The sequence below is a fragment of the Leishmania major genome, chromosome 20 (genome assembly GCF_000002725.2).
Source record: "Leishmania major strain Friedlin complete genome, chromosome 20".
Classification (NCBI taxonomy): domain Eukaryota; phylum Euglenozoa; class Kinetoplastea; order Trypanosomatida; family Trypanosomatidae; genus Leishmania; species Leishmania major.
This window is the reverse complement of record NC_007261.2, coordinates 335,401-348,119: the sequence shown is the minus strand read 5'-3', so window position 1 is coordinate 348,119 and position 12,719 is coordinate 335,401. Positions and strand designations below refer to the sequence as shown.

The 12,719-nt window shown below is 61.4% G+C and overlaps 2 protein-coding genes and 33 non-coding genes across 61 annotated transcripts; all 35 read right to left on the bottom strand.

Annotated features, from left to right (window-relative positions):
* Positions 1 to 72: 72 nt before the first annotated feature.
* Positions 73 to 1,080, bottom strand: LMJF_20_0820 (conserved hypothetical protein; the record flags this gene model as incomplete). Its single annotated transcript, XM_001682782.1, has 1 exon — positions 73 to 1,080. The coding sequence occupies one exon, from the start codon at positions 1,078 to 1,080 to the stop codon at positions 73 to 75; it is 1,008 nt and encodes a 335-aa protein (XP_001682834.1).
* Positions 1,081 to 2,256: 1,176 nt separating this feature from the next.
* Positions 2,257 to 4,473, bottom strand: LMJF_20_0810 (putative N-ethylmaleimide-sensitive factor; the record flags this gene model as incomplete). The annotated part of the gene is made up of 1 exon (XM_001682781.1): positions 2,257 to 4,473. One exon carries the CDS (start codon positions 4,471 to 4,473, stop codon positions 2,257 to 2,259), a length of 2,217 nt encoding a protein of 738 aa, XP_001682833.1.
* A 1,450-nt stretch (positions 4,474 to 5,923) lies between these two features.
* LMJF_20_snoRNA0078 lies at positions 5,924 to 5,980 on the bottom strand. The gene has a single exon (XR_002460386.1). It is a non-coding gene (small nucleolar RNA).
* A 246-nt stretch (positions 5,981 to 6,226) lies between these two features.
* On the bottom strand, positions 6,227 to 6,315 carry LM20Cs1C3.19. Of its 2 annotated transcripts, none has more exons than XR_002460384.1 (1): positions 6,227 to 6,315. It is a non-coding gene; the product is annotated as a C/D snoRNA (small nucleolar RNA). The 2 variants fall into 2 exon arrangements; XR_002460385.1 differs by having other exon boundaries at positions 6,227 to 6,313.
* Positions 6,316 to 6,333: 18 nt separating this feature from the next.
* On the bottom strand, positions 6,334 to 6,465 carry LM20Cs1C2.19. 2 transcript variants are annotated; one of them, XR_002460382.1, is made up of 1 exon: positions 6,334 to 6,465. It is a non-coding gene (small nucleolar RNA). The 2 variants fall into 2 exon arrangements; XR_002460383.1 differs by having other exon boundaries at positions 6,334 to 6,464.
* Positions 6,466 to 6,518: 53 nt separating this feature from the next.
* Positions 6,519 to 6,634, bottom strand: LM20Cs1C1.19. Of its 2 annotated transcripts, none has more exons than XR_002460380.1 (1): positions 6,519 to 6,634. It is a non-coding gene; the product is annotated as a C/D snoRNA (small nucleolar RNA). The 2 variants fall into 2 exon arrangements; XR_002460381.1 differs by having other exon boundaries at positions 6,519 to 6,632.
* Positions 6,635 to 6,735: 101 nt separating this feature from the next.
* LM20Cs1C4.19 lies at positions 6,736 to 6,813 on the bottom strand. Its single transcript, XR_002460405.1, has one exon. It is a non-coding gene; the product is annotated as a C/D snoRNA (small nucleolar RNA).
* A 105-nt stretch (positions 6,814 to 6,918) lies between these two features.
* LM20Cs1C5.18 lies at positions 6,919 to 7,009 on the bottom strand. 2 transcript variants are annotated; one of them, XR_002460379.1, is made up of 1 exon: positions 6,919 to 7,007. It is a non-coding gene (small nucleolar RNA). The 2 variants fall into 2 exon arrangements; XR_002460378.1 differs by having other exon boundaries at positions 6,920 to 7,009.
* A 244-nt stretch (positions 7,010 to 7,253) lies between these two features.
* Positions 7,254 to 7,342, bottom strand: LM20Cs1C3.18. Of its 2 annotated transcripts, none has more exons than XR_002460376.1 (1): positions 7,254 to 7,342. It is a non-coding gene; the product is annotated as a C/D snoRNA (small nucleolar RNA). The 2 variants fall into 2 exon arrangements; XR_002460377.1 differs by having other exon boundaries at positions 7,254 to 7,340.
* An 18-nt stretch (positions 7,343 to 7,360) lies between these two features.
* LM20Cs1C2.18 lies at positions 7,361 to 7,492 on the bottom strand. Of its 2 annotated transcripts, none has more exons than XR_002460374.1 (1): positions 7,361 to 7,492. It is a non-coding gene (small nucleolar RNA). The 2 variants fall into 2 exon arrangements; XR_002460375.1 differs by having other exon boundaries at positions 7,361 to 7,491.
* Positions 7,493 to 7,561: 69 nt separating this feature from the next.
* On the bottom strand, positions 7,562 to 7,677 carry LM20Cs1C1.18. Of its 2 annotated transcripts, none has more exons than XR_002460372.1 (1): positions 7,562 to 7,677. It is a non-coding gene; the product is annotated as a C/D snoRNA (small nucleolar RNA). The 2 variants fall into 2 exon arrangements; XR_002460373.1 differs by having other exon boundaries at positions 7,562 to 7,675.
* A 101-nt stretch (positions 7,678 to 7,778) lies between these two features.
* On the bottom strand, positions 7,779 to 7,856 carry LM20Cs1C4.18. Its single transcript, XR_002460404.1, has one exon. It is a non-coding gene; the product is annotated as a C/D snoRNA (small nucleolar RNA).
* Positions 7,857 to 7,961: 105 nt separating this feature from the next.
* LM20Cs1C5.17 lies at positions 7,962 to 8,052 on the bottom strand. Of its 2 annotated transcripts, none has more exons than XR_002460371.1 (1): positions 7,962 to 8,050. It is a non-coding gene (small nucleolar RNA). The 2 variants fall into 2 exon arrangements; XR_002460370.1 differs by having other exon boundaries at positions 7,963 to 8,052.
* Positions 8,053 to 8,296: 244 nt separating this feature from the next.
* On the bottom strand, positions 8,297 to 8,385 carry LM20Cs1C3.17. Of its 2 annotated transcripts, none has more exons than XR_002460368.1 (1): positions 8,297 to 8,385. It is a non-coding gene; the product is annotated as a C/D snoRNA (small nucleolar RNA). The 2 variants fall into 2 exon arrangements; XR_002460369.1 differs by having other exon boundaries at positions 8,297 to 8,383.
* Positions 8,386 to 8,403: 18 nt separating this feature from the next.
* On the bottom strand, positions 8,404 to 8,535 carry LM20Cs1C2.17. 2 transcript variants are annotated; one of them, XR_002460366.1, is made up of 1 exon: positions 8,404 to 8,535. It is a non-coding gene (small nucleolar RNA). The 2 variants fall into 2 exon arrangements; XR_002460367.1 differs by having other exon boundaries at positions 8,404 to 8,534.
* A 61-nt stretch (positions 8,536 to 8,596) lies between these two features.
* On the bottom strand, positions 8,597 to 8,712 carry LM20Cs1C1.17. Of its 2 annotated transcripts, none has more exons than XR_002460364.1 (1): positions 8,597 to 8,712. It is a non-coding gene; the product is annotated as a C/D snoRNA (small nucleolar RNA). The 2 variants fall into 2 exon arrangements; XR_002460365.1 differs by having other exon boundaries at positions 8,597 to 8,710.
* A 101-nt stretch (positions 8,713 to 8,813) lies between these two features.
* Positions 8,814 to 8,891, bottom strand: LM20Cs1C4.17. The gene has a single exon (XR_002460403.1). It is a non-coding gene; the product is annotated as a C/D snoRNA (small nucleolar RNA).
* Positions 8,892 to 8,996: 105 nt separating this feature from the next.
* Positions 8,997 to 9,087, bottom strand: LM20Cs1C5.16. 2 transcript variants are annotated; one of them, XR_002460363.1, is made up of 1 exon: positions 8,997 to 9,085. It is a non-coding gene (small nucleolar RNA). The 2 variants fall into 2 exon arrangements; XR_002460362.1 differs by having other exon boundaries at positions 8,998 to 9,087.
* Positions 9,088 to 9,331: 244 nt separating this feature from the next.
* On the bottom strand, positions 9,332 to 9,420 carry LM20Cs1C3.16. 2 transcript variants are annotated; one of them, XR_002460360.1, is made up of 1 exon: positions 9,332 to 9,420. It is a non-coding gene; the product is annotated as a C/D snoRNA (small nucleolar RNA). The 2 variants fall into 2 exon arrangements; XR_002460361.1 differs by having other exon boundaries at positions 9,332 to 9,418.
* Positions 9,421 to 9,438: 18 nt separating this feature from the next.
* On the bottom strand, positions 9,439 to 9,570 carry LM20Cs1C2.16. Of its 2 annotated transcripts, none has more exons than XR_002460358.1 (1): positions 9,439 to 9,570. It is a non-coding gene (small nucleolar RNA). The 2 variants fall into 2 exon arrangements; XR_002460359.1 differs by having other exon boundaries at positions 9,439 to 9,569.
* Positions 9,571 to 9,639: 69 nt separating this feature from the next.
* Positions 9,640 to 9,755, bottom strand: LM20Cs1C1.16. 2 transcript variants are annotated; one of them, XR_002460356.1, is made up of 1 exon: positions 9,640 to 9,755. It is a non-coding gene; the product is annotated as a C/D snoRNA (small nucleolar RNA). The 2 variants fall into 2 exon arrangements; XR_002460357.1 differs by having other exon boundaries at positions 9,640 to 9,753.
* Positions 9,756 to 9,856: 101 nt separating this feature from the next.
* Positions 9,857 to 9,934, bottom strand: LM20Cs1C4.16. The gene has a single exon (XR_002460402.1). It is a non-coding gene; the product is annotated as a C/D snoRNA (small nucleolar RNA).
* Positions 9,935 to 10,039: 105 nt separating this feature from the next.
* On the bottom strand, positions 10,040 to 10,130 carry LM20Cs1C5.15. Of its 2 annotated transcripts, none has more exons than XR_002460355.1 (1): positions 10,040 to 10,128. It is a non-coding gene (small nucleolar RNA). The 2 variants fall into 2 exon arrangements; XR_002460354.1 differs by having other exon boundaries at positions 10,041 to 10,130.
* Positions 10,131 to 10,390: 260 nt separating this feature from the next.
* Positions 10,391 to 10,479, bottom strand: LM20Cs1C3.15. 2 transcript variants are annotated; one of them, XR_002460352.1, is made up of 1 exon: positions 10,391 to 10,479. It is a non-coding gene; the product is annotated as a C/D snoRNA (small nucleolar RNA). The 2 variants fall into 2 exon arrangements; XR_002460353.1 differs by having other exon boundaries at positions 10,391 to 10,477.
* An 18-nt stretch (positions 10,480 to 10,497) lies between these two features.
* Positions 10,498 to 10,629, bottom strand: LM20Cs1C2.15. Of its 2 annotated transcripts, none has more exons than XR_002460350.1 (1): positions 10,498 to 10,629. It is a non-coding gene (small nucleolar RNA). The 2 variants fall into 2 exon arrangements; XR_002460351.1 differs by having other exon boundaries at positions 10,498 to 10,628.
* A 61-nt stretch (positions 10,630 to 10,690) lies between these two features.
* Positions 10,691 to 10,806, bottom strand: LM20Cs1C1.15. Of its 2 annotated transcripts, none has more exons than XR_002460348.1 (1): positions 10,691 to 10,806. It is a non-coding gene; the product is annotated as a C/D snoRNA (small nucleolar RNA). The 2 variants fall into 2 exon arrangements; XR_002460349.1 differs by having other exon boundaries at positions 10,691 to 10,804.
* Positions 10,807 to 10,907: 101 nt separating this feature from the next.
* On the bottom strand, positions 10,908 to 10,985 carry LM20Cs1C4.15. Its single transcript, XR_002460401.1, has one exon. It is a non-coding gene; the product is annotated as a C/D snoRNA (small nucleolar RNA).
* A 105-nt stretch (positions 10,986 to 11,090) lies between these two features.
* Positions 11,091 to 11,181, bottom strand: LM20Cs1C5.14. 2 transcript variants are annotated; one of them, XR_002460347.1, is made up of 1 exon: positions 11,091 to 11,179. It is a non-coding gene (small nucleolar RNA). The 2 variants fall into 2 exon arrangements; XR_002460346.1 differs by having other exon boundaries at positions 11,092 to 11,181.
* A 258-nt stretch (positions 11,182 to 11,439) lies between these two features.
* On the bottom strand, positions 11,440 to 11,528 carry LM20Cs1C3.14. 2 transcript variants are annotated; one of them, XR_002460344.1, is made up of 1 exon: positions 11,440 to 11,528. It is a non-coding gene; the product is annotated as a C/D snoRNA (small nucleolar RNA). The 2 variants fall into 2 exon arrangements; XR_002460345.1 differs by having other exon boundaries at positions 11,440 to 11,526.
* Positions 11,529 to 11,546: 18 nt separating this feature from the next.
* Positions 11,547 to 11,678, bottom strand: LM20Cs1C2.14. 2 transcript variants are annotated; one of them, XR_002460342.1, is made up of 1 exon: positions 11,547 to 11,678. It is a non-coding gene (small nucleolar RNA). The 2 variants fall into 2 exon arrangements; XR_002460343.1 differs by having other exon boundaries at positions 11,547 to 11,677.
* A 61-nt stretch (positions 11,679 to 11,739) lies between these two features.
* Positions 11,740 to 11,855, bottom strand: LM20Cs1C1.14. 2 transcript variants are annotated; one of them, XR_002460338.1, is made up of 1 exon: positions 11,740 to 11,855. It is a non-coding gene; the product is annotated as a C/D snoRNA (small nucleolar RNA). The 2 variants fall into 2 exon arrangements; XR_002460339.1 differs by having other exon boundaries at positions 11,740 to 11,853.
* Positions 11,856 to 11,956: 101 nt separating this feature from the next.
* Positions 11,957 to 12,034, bottom strand: LM20Cs1C4.14. Its single transcript, XR_002460400.1, has one exon. It is a non-coding gene; the product is annotated as a C/D snoRNA (small nucleolar RNA).
* Positions 12,035 to 12,139: 105 nt separating this feature from the next.
* On the bottom strand, positions 12,140 to 12,230 carry LM20Cs1C5.13. 2 transcript variants are annotated; one of them, XR_002460341.1, is made up of 1 exon: positions 12,140 to 12,228. It is a non-coding gene (small nucleolar RNA). The 2 variants fall into 2 exon arrangements; XR_002460340.1 differs by having other exon boundaries at positions 12,141 to 12,230.
* A 244-nt stretch (positions 12,231 to 12,474) lies between these two features.
* LM20Cs1C3.13 lies at positions 12,475 to 12,563 on the bottom strand. Of its 2 annotated transcripts, none has more exons than XR_002460336.1 (1): positions 12,475 to 12,563. It is a non-coding gene; the product is annotated as a C/D snoRNA (small nucleolar RNA). The 2 variants fall into 2 exon arrangements; XR_002460337.1 differs by having other exon boundaries at positions 12,475 to 12,561.
* An 18-nt stretch (positions 12,564 to 12,581) lies between these two features.
* On the bottom strand, positions 12,582 to 12,713 carry LM20Cs1C2.13. Of its 2 annotated transcripts, none has more exons than XR_002460334.1 (1): positions 12,582 to 12,713. It is a non-coding gene (small nucleolar RNA). The 2 variants fall into 2 exon arrangements; XR_002460335.1 differs by having other exon boundaries at positions 12,582 to 12,712.
* Positions 12,714 to 12,719: the final 6 nt, after the last annotated feature.

Genomic DNA, 12,719 nt, shown 5'->3' with positions numbered 1-12,719 from the left:
CAGAAAGGAAGCATTCGCGAAAGCAACACAATAACGTGTGGACATCGAGCGCTCAAGGGCACCGAGGTGCTCTCAGTGCGGCTCCGCGTAGTGGACGGCGGGGTGCTCGAGCGGGCGGCCAAGGTCGTGGAGGCGCTGAGCCCACAGGCGCCACAACAGCGCACAAAACTTGAGCGTGTCGAGGCTGGGGGGTAACTCGCAGACAAGATTGAACTCGTGCTTTTGCACAACGTCAATGCAGGGTGCTTCTTGCACCGCGCCAGCGCCGTTCTTCTCGGCCTCCGCGGCTGACCTTTTTGGCCGCTTCACGGCAACGTTGTGAAGATTTAAGAACTGCAACACCGTGCTGAGCTGCACCGTGAACACCTGCAGGGCCGTCGGGGCCACAACGCCGTTTGGGATGCCCTGGATGAAGGGTGTGGCCGTTCCATCCTGCTCCAGGAAGATGGAGGGTAGAAGGGATGCCACGTCTGTGAAGAGAATACGCTCCTTTATGTACTCAACCTCATCATCGGCACCTCTATGATCTGCGGAGCTGGTCGCGCCGGCATCCGATTCCGCAGCCGCGGCGGCCGCCGGCGCGGCCTCTGGTGCGCAGGAGCAAAAATACAAGCCGCAGTTTGTGGCAAAAAGGGAGCCGAAATGCAGCTTGCCGCCGCTAACTATAAAGCACTGACAGCTTACCATCACGGTGCTCGACTCCTCCGCCGAGTTCACCTCAAGCTGGCGGGAGAAGGCGTTGAGGAAGTCGGCCTGGCGCATCTTCAGGAGGTTGTTGGTGGCATAGTCCATTATGTGTCTCCACGCACGCCCGAGCCAGCTGCCCTTCTTGGAGCGAGACGCACCGCTACTGCTGTTCTCTTTCATCGCTTCACCATTGGGATCCAACCGGTCCGCTGCCAGCATGAGTAGCGCCTCGAAGACGCCGTCGGTCGAGTCGCTCGGGTGCGGCGCCGTGCGGTACGTCAGTGCGGCGGCACGGCTAAAGTCACGCGGGCCCTGCGGCGCATCCTTGGCTGCCGCCAAAGACGTTGGTGTAGGTGGCACCACCGGCGTGTTTCCACTTGAGAAGAGAGGCATGGCGTGGAAAGCACTTCCTTTAGTACATGTATGTATGTATGTATGTATGACACGTCATGCGTTCACACTTTGCCGCATCAGCGGGTGGACGCCTGCAGGCAGCGGAGAGGCGAAACACGGCGACCACCTTCAGCGCCGCCAGTGCAGAGCCGAAAGGGGGACAGCCCTGAAAGCAGGAGTACGAGCGAAAAAGTAGCGAGTGCTGGAAAGAAAAGAGGGTTTGTGGGAGAGGCTGGCCCGTTACGATGCTAGCGCCTCTTCCACGCAGCAGGCGGGCCCTCCCCCCCCTCCCTCCTCCCCCTGCGACGTGCGCAGCGGACACCTGCTTATTGAGTCACGTGTGCTCATTGCGTTTCTGTGCCCACGCAACGAGGAGGCCACCAGTGAGGAGAAGGGGGGAGGGCGCGACCAGAGAGGCGTCTGCTGTCATGACGTCTTTCTCCAGATGTGTAGCGGGGCTTCTCTTCCCTTGTTCTCCTTTACAGGAGCCATGTAGATCATCTACATCGACAGCACCAACGTTCGCAGCGACCTCGAATGGCACGCACACTTCTTGACAGCAACCAAGGGCCTCGACATGGAGAGATGCAGCGACCGCAACGAAAAACTCGGAGCGCTTCGACTCTTCCGCAGTACCCCTCCACCAGCAACGCAAGAACATGAGGATGCTTGAGGAAGAAGCCTTCGTTTATCTTTGCGTAGCACATCCGTACGGATGTGCAGGGGGGGGGAGGGGGTGGAGCAGCCCTCCGCAAGCACAAAAGCCTGACGAAATACCAAACCAAAACCAAAACAAAAGCACCTGCGGGATACACACCTCTTGCGCTGCCTCACGTTCTCCTTACCGGCTCCTCGCACTTGTCACCGTGCTGATGGACCCCCCCCCCCTCCCTCTCCTCCCGCCCTACACCCACGTGCGCGGGCGGCGTATAAAGGAATGCGCGAGCCACCACGACCGTGTGGGAGGGGGGGGGAAGGGAAGGGAAGGGAAGAGCGAGAGAGAAAACCAAAGAAACCCAACGACGCGACAGTGTTGTCGATTCGTTTCGGTAGTCGGCGCAGGCGGCAGGTACACGCGGCTGAACAGAGCCAAAGAAAGTGGTGTGTGAGAAGGGGAGAGATCTGCAAGTGCGCCTTGACAACACACCCACAATCGCTGGGGGCTCGTTTGCATTTCTAGTACCCACCGACAGACTCCTTGGCCCGCGACATGGACTGGTACGTGATGAGTGGCCGCCCGCTGCCCTTCTGCTCCGACGCCATCTCCAGCAACAGCATCAGCTGCTTCATCGGAATGTCGTGCGACATGAGGCTCAAGCAGCTGTCCATGTCCTGTTGAGAAGCGAAGGCGAGGCCGAGCCCCTCGCACACCTTCGGAATCGCTGACACAGGAACGCTAGGCAGGTGCAGCTTCACCGAGAAGCATGCCCCCAGCTCCAGGCTGTCCATGATGTCGTATTGCGCCGTGGTACCCACCACCAGGAGTTTCTTCCCCTCCGGCGGTGGGCGCTTGATGAGCACGAGGAGTGCCTGCAGAAGCGTATTGCTGTAGCGTCCACCAAGCTGCGAGAAGTCGATGAGACGCTCAAGGTCGTCAAGGATGATACAGCTGGCCGGCGACTTGTACGCGTCCTCGAAGGCCTTCCGCAGGATGTTCACACGCTGCATCTCGCCGTAGCCGACCATGTCCTCGGCCGACACCACCTTGACGTAGGGAAAGTCAGCTATCTCCGCGAGGTACGCACTGACCGCAGACTTGCCGCTGCCAGGGGCGCCGTCGATAAGAACGGCGAGGGAGTCGATGCGCTTGCCAGCAGCGTTGAGCTGATCGGTGTAGCGCCTGCAACGCGACTTGACCACTTCCCACGAGTCACCGTAGTCTATGATGCCACCACGGCGCAGGTTGGCGCACTCTTCCTTGGCCTGGCCGAACGCCGGGGTCACCTCCTCCACCGCCTTCATGAAGTCCTCGCGCGTAACATGCACGTTCGCGTCATCGACCATCCTGTCAGGATGGTCGAGGTCAATGTGACGGTTGAACGCGTTCGACGTAGCGTCGCGCACGACGCCCTCAATCTCGGCGCCAGAGTAGTTCTTCGTCATCTTCCCCAGCTCCTCCAGGCTGACGTCGCTGGACATAATGTTGTTCTCCAGCATGCCGCGTGTGTGGATTCGGAAGATCTCCACGCGGCCCGGCTCATCCGGCAGGCCGATCTCGACGTGCACCTCAAAGCGACCCGGACGCAAGATCGCCTCATCGATCAAGTCCCGCCGGTTCGTCATGCCGACCAGCAGCACGTTGTTCAATGAGTTCACGCCGTCGATCTTCGACAGCAGCTGGTTGACGACGTTGTCATTCACGCCCGTCGAGTCTCGTACGGCGCCACGCTGCTTGCAGATGGCGTCGAACTCGTCAAAGATGATGAGGTGCAGCCGCGATTGGTCGCCCTTCTCAGCCTGCTCCTTTTCTGCGTCTGCGAAGAGCTTGCGAATGTTCTCCTCGGTACCGCCGACGAACTTGTTGAACACCTCCGGACCGTTCACGATCTTGGGCTCGTGGCAGTTCAGGATCTCCCCGATCTTACGCGCGATGAGGGTTTTACCAGTGCCAGGAGGGCCATACAGCAGCACACCCTTGACGTGCTTCAGGGCAAGCTTTTTGATGAAGGATGGCTTCAACATGCGACTCGCGAATGCGCGACGGAAGACCTGGCCGAACTCGGCCCGCAGGCCACCAATGCCGAGGTTCTCCAGGTTGAAGTTGCGCACCAGCTGTGGCTGCTGCGCATCCATTTGTGCCTCCGACACGTTCATGAGGGTAATGCCGCTGGCCTCGCTGGCGGTAATGATCACCTGAGTTACACCGCGGGAGAAGCGGCCAATGTCCAAGCTTGCAGCCGACACCTCCTTCGACTCCACCAGCTCCGTCGTCATCACAGTGGCGCGCATGCGCTCGCCAGTGTCCATGACAACGGCCAGCTGCTGTGTGACGCGAAAGTACTGCCCGCTGTACATTTTCTCCATGTAGGCGATGCAGGCCTGGCAGTCCAGCATAATCGCCTGTCGCGTCGAAATCGGTTCCACTTGGATCTGAAGGGTGCGCATGTTGGGTACCCTTGACAGAAACGGCTCCAGCACCACCGTGCTGCGCGCGCCAGTGGACAAGCCAAGCAGGCGACGCTGGATGCTGTTCATCGCCACTGCACCACGCTCCACGACATCGCTGCGGCACACCGTGAATGGGAAGCCCTGCACCAGCACCACGAAGGAGTCTCCAGTGGCGGCCGCCTGAGGGCCTGCCACCTCGGCGAAGTCCACCGTGCTCAGAAAGATGCAGTTTGTTTTCGTGTCATTGTCTGTTGGGACGGAGCACACGCTATAATAGCGGCTCATGGCTGCGCACTCACCAGGCGAGAAGGCGAAGGACTGCGTATGTGACTTTGTGCACGTGCCCGCACACACACGCACCCAGACGGAGAGAGAGAGAGACGGAGGTGGCGCTCCAACAACGACAGAAGGCAATATGGAAGTAAGGGAGGCCCCCCGAAAAAACCTGTGAGCGTGACTCTGGGTGATGGAGAGGGAAGAAGCAGCAACGATAGAATGACAACAGTGAGGCGCAAGGTGCTGTGTGCGCGTGCGGCATGGCGGAGTACTTGACTGAGCGAAGAAGTCGCGAGGTCAAGTGAGTTGGGGTAGGCCAGGAGGTGGAGCAGCGGCTTGTTGTTCTTCGGAGTTACCCACGAAGACTCCAGCGGATGAGCGGATCTCTGAGGTAAAGTTGCTTGGTGACTGCCCTCTAGAGCCTTCTCAATCTCCTCTTCTCTGTGCAGTCTTGCTGGGGTGTCTTGGCGTGTACTGATGTCTTGTGCGCTCCTCGTGTTTTGGTCTGCTATCTTCCCTTCTCTTGCGCAGGCAACGCCACAGAACCATTCCCATAATAAGAGGGAGGTGAAGAACCTCGAAATGGCGTACCCTGAAAACGTGGTGGTGGTGGCGGGGCCACGCCCCAAGACTCGTGGGGAGGCGACCTGCTCGACGAGCATTTGCATGAGGCGGCGCCATCGCCGACAAGGCGCGGGCGTACGGAACCGCCAGCGGAGTACGGCTCTACCGGTGGAGATGCTGCACTCCTCGCGCCGCAGCTGGGAGGGGGCGGTGATCTACATGCAGGTAGGGCCTACGGTGAGGAGCGCGACACGCCCTGCCGTCGCTACTTCCCACGCCATGCAACGCTTCCCTGCGATGAACTGCCATGTTCGGCGGCGCGATGGGGCTCATGCTCTCCGCCAGCAAGCCAGCAGGTAGTGGGTGCGCTGTACCTTCCACATGTTCTGCGGTCGCATCGGATTGCGGGAATCTTGGAGGAGGTTTCGGACAGCATGCCCGCTGTCTTGACCGCGTGCGGTTCTGCGCCCTCAGCTGGCGTACCGTAGGCGCCACGTCGCAAGCTCCGCGCGGTGGTGCAGGGCTTATCAGTCTCTCACAGCGCATGCGCCCGACAGCAGTGGTACAGCGAACATTGTGACGTGCACTTCACGGTAAGCTGCTTCGCACATCACCTGCCTCTACGAGTAGCAGATAAGCCCGCAACAGCAGCTCGCCTCCGTCCATGGCCTACATGCGGCACCCGCTAAGCGGCAGAGCACCGTTGCCCTTCCCCCTAACCCAGAACCGACAAAAGAGTGCGTGAAAACACGCTCCGCAGCATGTGATGGCGCTGTATCCCTTACCACGAGAAGCAGCAAAGGTGCCAGTATCGGCGCAACGCACTCGGTCCCGTCAACGCTGCCACGGCAGCATCCAGACGTGCTGACTCAATGCTTGCGCCAGCGACGACGCGCACCGCGTCTCTTCAGAGAGCAGCAGCGGCACTCTGCGGAGGACAAGTTCATCCAGGTGTCGAATCATGTGCCGCCGATAGAGAGAGCGAGAGCCGACAACTGCGGAAACGACCGGAGGTCGCATCCGCACAGCGCGCAGCGCCAGAGCGGCGCAGCAGCAGCAGCAGCAGGGAGGCGAGAAGGGGGCTGAGGAAGTGCGAAGACGGCAGCACACACAACATCTCTATGTGCGCACGTGCTCCACACCTCCTTGCCCCGCGCTCCGTCGTCCACGCGCGCAAGCACACGGCGGCAGCGACTGCCAGTCAGTGAGGAAGCAAAAGGTGTGTGGGGTCATCAACAAGGGTGATCAGACGAGTTGTTCGTCGTAGACCTGTAGCTCATCACGCAGTCGCGCACGTCCGGGCACTCTTCAGCTGCACACCCACACCCACACCCACGCCCACATCGGCCCTGGTATTAGGTTCGAAGGCAACAGTGATGTCACGCGCCGCAGTGCGAATGCGGTGTCCGTGGAGAGATGCCACATTCGTCATTTGGGGGGCGGGTGGGTGGGTGGGAGCACACGCATGCGTCCGACAGGCACGCAGGCACGCGTCAGGCAATTCAATGAATGGATTCGGTTACTCAAAGTGTGTCATGTCACCACGCCGGCGACGCGCGCCGGCCGCTCGACAAGAGATTCCCTGCTTTGGTGTATCATCACACGCGCACACATGCGTCGAGGCGTACCTGCACGCACACCACTTCGGCCCACACAGCACAGACGCACACGCCCACAGCGCCCACCACACAGCGCCTCATTGCACAGTTGACAGCGTTATCGACTCGTCGCCGCGGAAGGGCTCGGACTCATTACATCAGAAACTCGTTGGTGTGGTAATCCTGCGGCGGCGTGCGAAGGCGGTGGAGGCGGCGCACCAATACAGGCACGCAGAGAGCGGCAGTGGCGGCGCCGCTACGCATTTGCGTAAGGCGCGCACACGCAGGCACGGTCATCAGGATGTTTTCATGCAGCCTCGTGCACACCGCGTCTCTTCAGAGAGCAGCAGCGGCACTCTGCGGAGGACAAGTTCATCCAGGTGTCGAATCATGTGCCGCCGATAGAGAGAGCGAGAGCCGACAACTGCGGAAACGACCGGAGGTCGCATCCGCACAGCGCGCTGCGCCAGAGCGGCGCAGCAGCAGCAGCAGCAGGGAGGCGAGAAGGGGGCTGAGGAAGTGCGAAGACGGCAGCACACACAACATCTCTATGTACGCACGTGCTCCACACCTCCTTGCCCCGCGCTCCGTCGTCCACGCGCGCAAGCACACGGCGGCAGCGACTGCCAGTCAGTGAGGAAGCAAAAGGTGTGTGGGGTCATCAACAAGGGTGATCAGACGAGTTGTTCGTCGTAGACCTGTAGCTCATCACGCAGTCGCGCACGTCCGGGCACTCTTCAGCTGCACACCCACACCCACACCCACGCCCACATCGGCCCTGGTATTAGGTTCGAAGGCAACAGTGATGTCACGCGCCGCAGTGCGAATGCGGTGTCCGTGGAGAGATGCCACATTCGTCATTTGGGGGGCGGGTGGGTGGGTGGGAGCACACGCATGCGTCCGACAGGCACGCAGGCACGCAGGCACGCAGGCACGCGTCAGGCAATTCAATGAATGGATTCGGTTACTCAAAGTGTGTCATGTCACCACGCCGGCGACGCGCGCCGGCCGCTCGACAAGAGATTCCCTGCTTTGGTGTATCATCACACGCGCACACATGCGTCGAGGCGTACCTGCACGCACACCACTTCGGCCCACACAGCACAGACGCACACGCCCACAGCGCCCACCACACAGCGCCTCATTGCACAGTTGACAGCGTTATCGACTCGTCGCCGCGGAAGGGCTCGGACTCATTACATCAGAAACTCGTTGGTGTGGTAATCCTGCGGCGGCGTGCGAAGGCGGTGGAGGCGGCGCACCAATACAGGCACGCAGAGAGCGGCAGTGGCGGCGCCGCTACGCATTTGCGTAAGGCGCGCACACGCAGGCACGGTCATCAGGATGTTTTCATGCAGCCTCGTGCACACCGCGTCTCTTCAGAGAGCAGCAGCGGCACTCTGCGGAGGACAAGTTCATCCAGGTGTCGAATCATGTGCCGCCGATAGAGAGAGCGAGAGCCGACAACTGCGGAAACGACCGGAGGTCGCATCCGCACAGCGCGCTGCGCCAGAGCGGCGCAGCAGCAGCAGCAGCAGGGAGGCGAGAAGGGGGCTGAGGAAGTGCGAGGACGGCAGCACACACAACATCTCCATGTGCGCACGTGCTCCACACCTCCTTGCCCCGCGCTCCGTCGTCCACGCGCGCAAGCACACGGCGGCAGCGACTGCCAGTCAGTGAGGAAGCAAAAGGTGTGTGGGGTCATCAACAAGGGTGATCAGACGAGTTGTTCGTCGTAGACCTGTAGCTCATCACGCAGTCGCGCACGTCCGGGCACTCTTCAGCTGCACACCCACACCCACACCCACGCCCACATCGGCCCTGGTATTAGGTTCGAAGGCAACAGTGATGTCACGCGCCGCAGTGCGAATGCGGTGTCCGTGGAGAGATGCCACATTCGTCATTTGGGGGGCGGGTGGGTGGGTGGGAGCACACGCATGCGTCCGACAGGCACGCAGGCACGCAGGCACGCGTCAGGCAATTCAATGAATGGATTCGGTTACTCAAAGTGTGTCATGTCACCACGCCGGCGACGCGCGCCGGCCGCTCGACAAGAGATTCCCTGCTTTGGTGTATCATCACACGCGCACACATGCGTCGAGGCGTACCTGCACGCACACCACTTCGGCCCACACAGCACAGACGCACACGCCCACAGCGCCCACCACACAGCGCCTCATTGCACAGTTGACAGCGTTATCGACTCGTCGCCGCGGAAGGGCTCGGACTCATTACATCAGAAACTCGTTGGTGTGGTAATCCTGCGGCGGCGTGCGAAGGCGGTGGAGGCGGCGCACCAATACAGGCACGCAGAGAGCGGCAGTGGCGGCGCCGCTACGCATTTGCGTAAGGCGCGCACACGCAGGCACGGTCATCAGGATGTTTTCATGCAGCCTCGTGCACACCGCGTCTCTTCAGAGAGCAGCAGCGGCACTCTGCGGAGGACAAGTTCATCCAGGTGTCGAATCATGTGCCGCCGATAGAGAGAGCGAGAGCCGACAACTGCGGAAACGACCGGAGGTCGCATCCGCACAGCGCGCTGCGCCAGAGCGGCGCAGCAGCAGCAGCAGCAGGGAGGCGAGAAGGGGGCTGAGGAAGTGCGAAGACGGCAGCACACACAACATCTCTATGTGCGCACGTGCTCCACACCTCCTTGCCCCGCGCTCCGTCGTCCACGCGCGCAAGCACACGGCGGCAGCGACTGCCAGTCAGTGAGGAAGCAAAAGGTGTGTGGGGTCATCAACAAGGGTGATCAGACGAGTTGTTCGTCGTAGACCTGTAGCTCATCACGCAGTCGCGCACGTCCGGGCACTCTTCAGCTGCACACCCACACCCACACCCACGCCCACATCGGCCCTGGTATTAGGTTCGAAGGCAACAGTGATGTCACGCGCCGCAGTGCGAATGCGGTGTCCGTGGAGAGATGCCACATTCGTCATTTGGGGGGCGGGTGGGTGGGTGGGAGCACACGCATGCGTCCGACAGGCACGCAGGCACGCAGGCACGCAGGCACGCGTCAGGCAATTCAATGAATGGATTCGGTTACTCAAAGTGTGTCATGTCACCACGCCGGCGACGCGCGCCGGCCGCTCGACAAGAGATTCCCTGCTTTGGTGTATCATCACACGCGCACACATGCGTCGAGGCGTACCTGCACGCACACCACTTCGGCCCACACAGCACAGACGCACACGCCCACAGCGCCCACCACACAGCGCCTCATTGCACAGTTGACAGCGTTATCGACTCGTCGCCGCGGAAGGGCTCGGACTCATTACATCAGAAACTCGTTGGTGTGGTAATCCTGCGGCGGCGTGCGAAGGCGGTGGAGGCGGCGCACCAATACAGGCACGCAGAGAGCGGCAGTGGCGGCGCCGCTACGCATTTGCGTAAGGCGCGCACACGCAGGCACGGTCATCAGGATGTTTTCATGCAGCCTCGTGCACACCGCGTCTCTTCAGAGAGCAGCAGCGGCACTCTGCGGAGGACAAGTTCATCCAGGTGTCGAATCATGTGCCGCCGATAGAGAGAGCGAGAGCCGACAACTGCGGAAACGACCGGAGGTCGCATCCGCACAGCGCGCTGCGCCAGAGCGGCGCAGCGCCAGAGCGGCGCAGCAGCAGCAGCAGCAGGGAGGCGAGAAGGGGGCTGAGGAAGTGCGAGGACGGCAGCACACACAACATCTCCATGTGCGCACGTGCTCCACACCTCCTTGCCCCGCGCTCCGTCGTCCACGCGCGCAAGCACACGGCGGCAGCGACTGCCAGTCAGTGAGGAAGCAAAAGGTGTGTGGGGTCATCAACAAGGGTGATCAGACGAGTTGTTCGTCGTAGACCTGTAGCTCATCACGCAGTCGCGCACGTCCGGGCACTCTTCAGCTGCACACCCACACCCACACCCACGCCCACATCGGCCCTGGTATTAGGTTCGAAGGCAACAGTGATGTCACGCGCCGCAGTGCGAATGCGGTGTCCGTGGAGAGATGCCACATTCGTCATTTGGGGGGCGGGTGGGTGGGTGGGAGCACACGCATGCGTCCGACAGGCACGCAGGCACGCAGGCACGCGTCAGGCAATTCAATGAATGGATTCGGTTACTCAAAGTGTGTCATGTCACCACGCCGGCGACGCGCGCCGGCCGCTCGACAAGAGATTCCCTGCTTTGGTGTATCATCACACGCGCACACATGCGTCGAGGCGTACCTGCACGCACACCACTTCGGCCCACACAGCACAGACGCACACGCCCACAGCGCCCACCACACAGCGCCTCATTGCACAGTTGACAGCGTTATCGACTCGTCGCCGCGGAAGGGCTCGGACTCATTACATCAGAAACTCGTTGGTGTGGTAATCCTGCGGCGGCGTGCGAAGGCGGTGGAGGCGGCGCACCAATACAGGCACGCAGAGAGCGGCAGTGGCGGCGCCGCTACGCATTTGCGTAAGGCGCGCACACGCAGGCACGGTCATCAGGATGTTTTCATGCAGCCTCGTGCACACCGCGTCTCTTCAGAGAGCAGCAGCGGCACTCTGCGGAGGACAAGTTCATCCAGGTGTCGAATCATGTGCCGCCGATAGAGAGAGCGAGAGCCGACAACTGCGGAAACGACCGGAGGTCGCATCCGCACAGCGCGCTGCGCCAGAGCGGCCAGCGCCAGAGCGGCGCAGCAGCAGCAGCAGCAGGGAGGCGAGAAGGGGGTGAGGAAGTGCGAGGACGGCAGCACACACAACATCTCCATGTGCGCACGTGCTCCACACCTCCTTGCCCCGCGCTCCGTCGTCCACGCGCGCAAGCACACGGCGGCAGCGACTGCCAGTCAGTGAGGAAGCAAAAGGTGTGTGGGGTCATCAACAAGGGTGATCAGACGAGTTGTTCGTCGTAGACCTGTAGCTCATCACGCAGTCGCGCACGTCCGGGCACTCTTCAGCTGCACACCCACACCCACACCCACGCCCACATCGGCCCTGGTATTAGGTTCGAAGGCAACAGTGATGTCACGCGCCGCAGTGCGAATGCGGTGTCCGTGGAGAGATGCCACATTCGTCATTTGGGGGGCGGGTGGGTGGGTGGGAGCACACGCATGCGTCCGACAGGCACGCAGGCACGCAGGCACGCGTCAGGCAATTCAATGAATGGATTCGGTTACTCAAAGTGTGTCATGTCACCACGCCGGCGACGCGCGCCGGCCGCTCGACAAGAGATTCCCTGCTTTGGTGTATCATCACACGCGCACACATGCGTCGAGGCGTACCTGCACGCACACCACTTCGGCCCACACAGCACAGACGCACACGCCCACAGCGCCCACCACACAGCGCCTCATTGCACAGTTGACAGCGTTATCGACTCGTCGCCGCGGAAGGGCTCGGACTCATTACATCAGAAACTCGTTGGTGTGGTAATCCTGCGGCGGCGTGCGAAGGCGGTGGAGGCGGCGCACCAATACAGGCACGCAGAGAGCGGCAGTGGCGGCGCCGCTACGCATTTGCGTAAGGCGCGCACACGCAGGCACGGTCATCAGGATGTTTTCATGCAGCCTCGTGCACACCGCGTCTCTTCAGAGAGCAGCAGCGGCACTCTGCGGAGGACAAGTTCATCCAGGTGTCGAATCATGTGCCGCCGATAGAGAGAGCGAGAGCCGACAACTGCGGAAACGACCGGAGGTCGCATCCGCACAGCGCGCAGCGCCAGAGCGGCGCAGCAGCAGCAGCAGCAGGGAGGCGAGAAGGGGGCTGAGGAAGTGCGAAGACGGCAGCACACACAACATCTCTATGTGCGCACGTGCTCCACACCTCCTTGCCCCGCGCTCCGTCGTCCACGCGCGCAAGCACACGGCGGCAGCGACTGCCAGTCAGTGAGGAAGCAAAAGGTGTGTGGGGTCATCAACAAGGGTGATCAGACGAGTTGTTCGTCGTAGACCTGTAGCTCATCACGCAGTCGCGCACGTCCGGGCACTCTTCAGCTGCACACCCACACCCACACCCACGCCCACATCGGCCCTGGTATTAGGTTCGAAGGCAACAGTGATGTCACGCGCCGCAGTGCGAATGCGGTGTCCGTGGAGAGATGCCACATTCGTCATTTGGGGGGCGG